This window comes from Brienomyrus brachyistius, chromosome 6, assembly GCF_023856365.1.
Source record: "Brienomyrus brachyistius isolate T26 chromosome 6, BBRACH_0.4, whole genome shotgun sequence".
Taxonomy (NCBI): domain Eukaryota; kingdom Metazoa; phylum Chordata; class Actinopteri; order Osteoglossiformes; family Mormyridae; genus Brienomyrus; species Brienomyrus brachyistius.
This window is the reverse complement of record NC_064538.1, coordinates 9,650,843-9,659,504: the sequence shown is the minus strand read 5'-3', so window position 1 is coordinate 9,659,504 and position 8,662 is coordinate 9,650,843. Positions and strand designations below refer to the sequence as shown.

At 39.9% G+C, this 8,662-nt stretch overlaps 1 protein-coding gene across 1 annotated transcript in view; it reads right to left on the bottom strand.

Annotated features, from left to right (window-relative positions):
- Positions 1 to 4,420: 4,420 nt before the first annotated feature.
- Positions 4,421 to 8,662, bottom strand: part of LOC125744561 (neurotensin receptor type 1-like) — a 109,999-nt gene continuing 105,757 nt past the window's right edge. The window contains exon 4 of the mRNA XM_049016540.1: positions 4,421 to 7,984. Within this exon, the coding sequence (XP_048872497.1) occupies positions 7,735 to 7,984 (250 nt within the window). The 3' untranslated portion in view covers positions 4,421 to 7,734. The remainder of the gene's footprint in view (positions 7,985 to 8,662) is intronic.

Sequence of the window (8,662 nt, the reverse complement as noted above, 5' to 3'; positions counted from 1 at the left end):
ATGAGGTTAGCGAGAGTATCCGCACTGAACTCCACTTTGGGAGTGCACCGAGATAAGACGGGAATTATGGTCTTGCCCGCATGGCCACCAACTACAGGTACGTTGACATGAGCAGGATTCAGTCCCGTGAGTTCGGCCACGAAGGTGTTAGCCCTGACGATGTCTAGAGTCGTCACACCAAAGACCCGCTTAGGGTTGTAAACTTCATGCTTCTTAAGAATCTCTGAAGCTATGGGAACAGTGGAGTTTACTGGGTTGGTGATTATACATATCATCGCTTCAGGGCAGTTGCGGGCACAGGCATCAGCCAGGGTAGCCACGATGGAGGCGTTGGTATCAAAGAGGTCATACCGTGCCAGTGACCTGGGTCCTGGTCTCGATGTGGCTGAGGTTTGCAGCTACTCCGAGGGTGTGGACAACATCGTTTAGTGAGAGCTGGCTGACCAGTGGACTGGCTGAGCAGTGACAGGGGCTGGCTGATGCCCCCAAACGCACCCAACACTGCCACCTTTGTTTTGCTCCCGGCATTGTATTGCAATGCTCGCAGCTGATCTGGCGATGCGAGAGAACATTCTGATGCGAGAGAGTACTGCTTTGCTGGTAAGCTGAAAACAAAATGAGAATTCTGTAGACTCTCCCTTAGCAACAGTGAGATTTATTCCCTGGGTTTTAGAGCTTATACACGTAAGGAATGCAACATCTCCTTCGAAATGGACTGGGACTGGAACTGAATGGAAGAACATCACTTTGTGGATGAAATGTGTTTCGGGAGTGAAAGAAATGCATTTTGTGTATGTTGTAGGTGCATGCCTGTGTAGTACCTTCTAATCCCTACACAGTAGGTATACTAACTGAGTAACAAACTGTTAAAAACACAGCTAAATTGTTTACATTTGCAGAGTAATGGTCTTTAGGTCTCCGCTATCCAGATAACATTTGTTTTTTTGTCATACACATCTTCAGTGCTATTGTCACTATTTCAAATTGAGATGGTTGTTCAAGAAAATAATATTGTCAGTAGTTTTAGGTAAGTCAAAACTGTGTATTGTATTCTGAATCAGTTCTGCTTCATGTAGACAATTGCCAAACATAGTATATGATTGAGTTGATCTGTTTTTGCTAATATACATACACTTTTTCAATAGGGAAGTAACTTTAACTCTGTTTTGATCCAGCCTGCATTCAGGCTATGGTGTCGATCTGGCCTTGGTTTCCATATAGCAATGTTCATTATACTATATTCTTAAAGCACATTATTGCATCTGTGCTGGCCTTTGATCTGATCTAGTTTATACTATTTGACATCCTGTTTGGTTGTGTGATGATTCCATAGTCAAATTGTTTTGCTAATAAAGGTACTCAAATGGTGAACATACTGTAAATTTGTTTGTTAGCAAAGAATATTGAGTGTATTTTTGGTAGATGTTAAGTGACTAACATGCAAATATAGAAAGTCTCAGTGTGTGCAGAAGCTTTTGACTGAGAGTGTATTTCATTCCATTGTACATTATTTAATTCATGTGCTTCCAATCAGTCATTGTATAGGAGCAGGCATTTATGACATGCATTTGTGCTTATGCTGCATTGCCAGTGCTGCCCCCAACAGGGGTATTGTCCCTGAGCTGACCCTCACAAGCACTATATGGTGCCTCTGTCTTGTGTTTTCACTACATTTGGGTGGGCTTGATTTGCACACATTTAGCCACTGCACCACTCATGTACAACATTTACATACTGTAATTATATAGCAATGTGATTATATAGATAAGCAACAATGTAGTAATCTGGAATTTTTGGAAGCAGGGGTATTGGAAATGATGGGACAGGGGGGACCCCCTCTCCCTTCTCTGAAAATTAATTATGAATCTGAGCTTTAGTGAGGCTATTAAGTGTTTTATGAGGACAAAACACATCTAATAAAATGTATATTCCTGTTTTATATAGTTGTGAAACTAAATTTTAAATGTCTAATTTTAAATGAAATCTTTATCATTCAAAATAATTGTAACATCTTGCTCCCATCCTTTCACAATGTGACTATTGTACATGTGCCCAGTGCGATGTCACAATACACATTGCATTTGCCCCCACCCCACCGCCAAGGCAAATTCTGTTCCCCCAGTGTCACACTCCTGTAGGCACTACTGTAGGCACAAAACACATATTACTTGTGAATAATTTAGCAAGTATTATTAGAAGATAAATTTTTGGGTGTGAAAGTATTAGCGTAAACTATGACATGAACTATTTTTGGCTGCATTAATGAATCACTTTAATTACTGAGGTGTTTCTCAGTCACGCCAGTGGTCTTTGGTGTCCAGGGGTGTCTTTCTCTTGTGTGATATTATGCATTCACCACTCTTTTGGGGTTTTCCCATGTTAAGTTTAAAATGGCCTAGGAGCAAATGCATTTCACGTGGTATTTTGTATTTTTAATCCTCAAGCAAAATATGAATACAATACAAATACAGTTCTATAGTTATTTATTTATACATCAGTTTTCACTGATTGCTTGCCCAGTACAGGAAGCTACCTGTTTGGCCAGCAGATGTTGCTGAACATCCGGTCTTCTACCCTAATGTCAGTCCTAATTTGTTTATTAAGTGGTCACACCTGTTCCTTGTTTACACCTCATCAGCTGTGTATATACCCTTTCCCTGGTTCTCTGTTATCTGACAACCACATCTCGTCATGCCACAAGTTACAGTAACTGTATTTAGAGACACCTCTTGACCAAATGTTCTTGAACTGTGGGAGGAAACTGAAGGAGATTTACATAAACAGTGGGATACTATTCAGATTCCATTTGTACATAGAGAGCAAGAGGCAGAAATCAAACCCACGAACCTGGCTTTGTGAGGCACGCCTAAGCACCAAACCACTATGTCATCCTATTAGCATTATTAACTGCATTGACATTGCATCATTTCCCTAGATTCTTTTTCTTTTAGTGGTTTATATCCTTTTAATATTTAAAGTTAGGTGTAGGTGGTAAAAACTTCCTACTGGAGATGTTTTATTTGCATTTTAGCTCCATTACTTGGGCCAGCTGTAGTCTGGGCACCAAAGAGTCACCCTAAATCACAGCAGACCTTGAAGTAAGTGACCTCATAAGCGGCCCTCACAACAGGTCACTTTCTGAGGACGGAACTGACGGCACTGTATGGCCTGTAAGCATCTGACAAGAAACTACAGGCACAGCTTTTCATTATCTTCATTACCCCAAAGCCTCGGTCACACAGAACAGCTTGCAGAAATGCAAGATATATTCACCACTGTAATTATATTTGCTTTCATTTTTACTGAAATACATGAAAACACCTTTATTCCAGTATGTAATTGTTGTAAGTGCTTTAATGCAAATTGGTATCGAATACACTTCTGAGTGGTAATGCACAGGGCATAAAATGTGGCTCTTTAAAGCAAAATGAACACTGTTTCTGCCATTAAACAGCATGACGAAAGTACTAGCAGGAATTGTGCTAGCAGAATTGCAGGTTTTGTGTTTTTCATTTAGATCTGAGGTTGGAGCAGCTGCGCTTGTGTGTGAACTCATCTGTCACTCTGACCCTCCTTATTCCAAGGTTTTCTTCCAATGGTACATCTCCTGTCAGTTATAGAGAAAAGGATAATGCTTAGCTGCAAATCTCTGGCCATCTTTAACAATGAATCACAATGCAGAACAATATGTTTCCTTTATATATATTCTGCTCATATTTCTTTTTTATTTTCTAGTTTTTCATGTCTTATTCAGTAGTGTAGGAACTGAGGGAACTGATGCCATGTCTATAAGAATCTATGAACACATGACACATTATAATGCATTCATAAAGCATTATAAATATGGCTATATATATATATATATATATATATATATATATATATAAAAGGAATATAAAATTATTATGCATTATGACTTCTTTATGAAGCACTCATTTATAATGCACTATGCCTTCATAATGAAGTACCAAGCATCCTTAATTATTATACTGACCATTATAATACATTATGAAGATATCTGTGCTGCATTATAAATGAGAGCTTCATTTGGGCTTATGAAGTATTATAATCAACACTATAATGCCTTATGACTCTCAAAGGAAGATGTTGTAATGCTTTATTATTTTTTATACCAAACATTATACTGCATTATAGATGACAGCTTTAAGTAAAGAGTTACCCAGCATTCTTATAAAGACGAGCGATAATAGTCGATACTGCTGACCTTGGTTGTGGTCATTTGAGCCCCATGACTTTTAATTAAATGCCAGGTACTAATCAGTCACTTGGAAGTTTTGAAAAGGTCATCAAAGCCATGCAGGTTCACGTCTGTGTGTGTGTGTGTGTGTGTGTGCGTGCGTGCATGTGTATGACCATTGCAATAACACAAAAATCACGTTACTCTCAAAAAGTATGTCCATGTACACATTTATTTATTGAATGTTATTTATATCAGAATACACTGCTCAGAAAGTTAAAGGAACTCTTTTTAATCAGAGTCTAGTATCAAGTCAATTAAACTTCTGGGATATGTATCTAGTCAGTTTAGTAGCAGAGGGGGCTGTTAATCAGTTTCAGCCGCTTTGGTGTTAATGAAATTAAGAACAGGTGCACTTGAGGGGAAACAATGACACAGCCCCCAAAACAGGAATGGTTTAACAGCTGGAGGCCACTGACATTTTTCACTCCTCACTTTTTCCGACAGTTTTTTCACTAGTTTTGCATTTGGCTCCTGGTAGCATGAGGCGATACCTGGACCCTATGGAGGTTGCACAGGTAGTCCAACCCCTCCAGGATGGTGCATCAATATGTGCCATTGCCAGAAGGTTTACTGTATCTCCCAGCACAGTCTTAAGGGTTTGGAGGAGATTGCAGGAGACAGACAGTTACTCTAGGAGAGCTGGATCCATCAGTAGGGCTGGTACGTACTATTTTATGCGAGGAACAGGATGAGCACTGTCAGAACCAACAAAATTACCTCCAGCAGGCCACTGGTGTGAATGTCTCTGATCAAACAATCAGAAACAGACTTCATGAGGGTGGCCTGAGGGTCTGACGTCCTCTAGTGGGCCCTGTGCTCAATGCCCAGCACCATGGAGCTCGATTGGCATTTGCCATAGAACACCAGAATTTGCAGGTCTGCCACTGGCACCCTGTGCTTTTCACAGATGAGAGCAGGTTCACCCTGAGCACATGTGACAGACGTGAAAGGGTCTGGAGAAGCCGTGGAGAACGTTATACTGCCTGTAAAATTGTTCAGCATGACCGGTTCGGTGGTGGGTCAGTGATGGTCTGGGGAGGCATATCTATAGAGTTACGCACAGACCTCTACAGGCTAGACTATGGCACCTTGACTGCCATTAGGTATCGGGATGAAATCCTTGGACCCATTGTCAGACCCTGTGTTGGTGCAGAGGGTCCTGGGCTCCTCCTTTTGCACGACAATGCCCAGCCTCATGTGGGGAGAGTATGCCAGCAGTTTCTGGAGGATGAAGGAATTGATACCATTGACTGATCCCCATGCTCGCCTGACCTAAATCCAATAGAACACTAGGGACTAGTGAATAATAGAATAATAGGGACATTATGTTTCGGTCCATCTGACACCAGCAGGTTGCACCTCAGACTGTCCAGGAGCTCAGGGATCCCCTGGTCCAGATCTGGGAGGAGATCCCCCAGGACACCATCCATGGTCTCATTAGGACCATGCCTCGACATTGTCAGGCATGCATATAACCACGTGGGGACCATACAAACTACTGATTATGATTCTGAGTTACTGTAATGACATTTTGCCAAAATGGACTGGCCTGCCGCATAATTTCTTTCACTTAGATTTTCAGGGTGTCTTTGAATTCAGCCTCTGTAGGTTGATAAATTTCATTTCCATCAAACAGTGTGGCATCCTTTCATTCCTAATACATTACCCAGTCCACATTGGCATATATATCCAGTATGATTTTTTTCCCATTGAGATCTGATGTGTTTTCAAAGCGTTCCTTTAATTCTTTTGAGCAGTCTACATGTTCTCATTCAGTTGTCCATAAATAAATATATAGCAGATATTTAATTCTTGCTCAGATTTACAATTCCTTTTTTCAGTAACAGATGCAAGCAACGTAACTTCACAAGAATAGCTTCAATACAACAAACGCTGCAATCACATAAAAAGCAAAATACAAATTCACCAGAGTGGCAAAATGAAGATTCACCTTCACATGTAATAATGATGTAATCACACTTTGCTCATATACTGTAGCAGATGCTGTGAATACGGTTCTTGATATATGACTCATTTAATGCTAAATAAATCTTGTGTAATTATCAAAGTGGAGATAAAGATGAAAGTTTGTGTAAATGGTAGCAAGTGGAGTTACATACTGTTCTCATGTAATTACGGTTTTAAAATGATTGTTTTCATGAAAAATTTTCTCTTTTTGTATTTCCCAGTAGGATTATGCTGAATGAAACAAATTAAAAACAAATGTATGATTATTAATGTGTAAGAATTTATGTGTAAGAATTGGGATTGAAGACATTGGTTTCATTCTGTACTCCATATTCTATTCTCTTAGTGGAGAATTTAAATGAAACAGAAAACACATTGCTGTTTTTCAGTCGGTGTTATGACCCAGTTTGGTTAATTCAAGAGGCTGGTTTGCTACAGCAATCTGAATAAAAGAAGAAATGGGCACAGTCTTCCAATGCTTTAAACCACATATAGCAAAATGTAATGGGACATTGATTTGCTGTGATGTCTGTAAAAATAGAATTGAGAGACATTTGGATGATGCACTATCAACAAGCTGGATGATGATGAAAAACATTCACAGCCTAGGATGGACGCGAACACACATGACTGGAAATGCAGCCGTCTTTAGAACCGTCTGCAGAGGAGTTTTTAATGAAAAATTTCTCTTTATCTACTGGGCACAGTGTTTCTGTTTTGGAAAACAGATTTTTACTTTTGTACTGAAGGGTTTATGCTGAATGTCACTTAAAGGGTGACGCACCTGTGAAGACTGACAAAGCTTCCTCTGCAACACAGTGATATATCCAACATGGCATCCTGCTCCCTTTTGAGCTAACAAGGAAATAATGTAGCTGTCATCCATGCTGTTTCCTGCCGCTCTCAGACTCTCAGAGGTGACACGGACTCTGTTTGCAGTCTAAGGTGCTGTTTTGTGTTCTCAGGATCCAGATCTGTTAGGCTGGTACTCTTTCAGCTCTGTGCATGTCAAAAATGATGAGTCACGCTGACGGACAGTGGAATCCTTTTGCAACCTTCTACAATTTTAGGATTATTTTCCAAACGTCAATATTTGTTGGCCGCGAAGAGAGTAGGACGATTATCCTTTTGGCATTCTAAATAGACACACATATAGCATGATGCTATGTTATTAGGCTAAAATAAAGAACTGAATGGCATATAGAATGAAAGTCCTTCTTTCTTAATTCTGCTCAAGAAAATTCACAGGCCACCTGAACTGAAAATAATTACCAAGCTATGAGATTAATATTTTGATCACTGAGTATGTGTATACAGCCTAACGTTTTGGGCAATTATGAAAATGACTCTTACCTTCCCCTTTCCCTGAAGGCTGATGAAAAAAAACAACGAATACCGTTATTGGCACATTCAGTTTGAGACTAATTCTGCTGCTTTGATTTTACTGTAGCCATGATCCTCCCTTGCTTGCCAGGTGATATTAATTAGCATTAGCTAATCAGAGATCAGTACACAGTCTCCTTGATAACATTGGTAGAGCAGGTGTGGTTGCTGGAGGTACTATTGGAGTATCTGGTCAGGACCTGTCTCTGCTTCTTCTGGTGACAGGGCAGGCAGAAGTAATTTACCATGGAGAAAAAGATCTGCCTGTAGTTTGCCGATACCAGGTTGTAGAGGATGGGGTTGATAACAGAGCTGACATAGAACAGCACGTTTGTCACCATGTAGAAGTAGTGGTAGAAGTCATATAGGCTGCTGTGGGAGAAAAGAGACAGGAAGGGAATGTTGCTTGATCCCATCAATCCATGCAGAAGGTCTATACAGAACCACTTGTCTAGTTTATTTTTTTACATAATAGTAGAAACATTAGTTACACACCGTATACTGTAACTGCCAGAAAACGCTTTTAGACAAATATATGGTCATTTATGCAGTAAAAGCAATATTTCCAGCCGAGTATATTAAACCAATGTAATTATCGTGTCAGTATAAGCACAATGAGGTGCTGTAATACACAGCAATAATACTGTATCCATTCAGTATTTCAGTAACAGAAAAACTGCTTCAATGACATTGAGCTTTACAGAACAAGGTCTTAGTGCCAAAAGCATGGGAAGTTTATAACCCACGGCTGATTGCTCATAGTACAGTGGAGCTGAGATGTCTGTAATGAGTCCTGTTTGAAAGGGCTCTCCACAGTACCCTTGAAAATGACACAACCTCAATTGCTAAAGTAAAAAAATTCAGCTTTACGGTTAAAAAAAGTTGCTTTGGATAAATCCATCAGCCAAACAAGCAAGCGTAACTCAGCAGAATGGAAAAAAGCCATTCCTTATTGCGTTCCTTGCTAGTGCATTTGTGTAATCAGGATATGAACATCATGCACTTTTATGTAACTCTCATCAGCAGCCTTTACCTGTATTATTATATTAT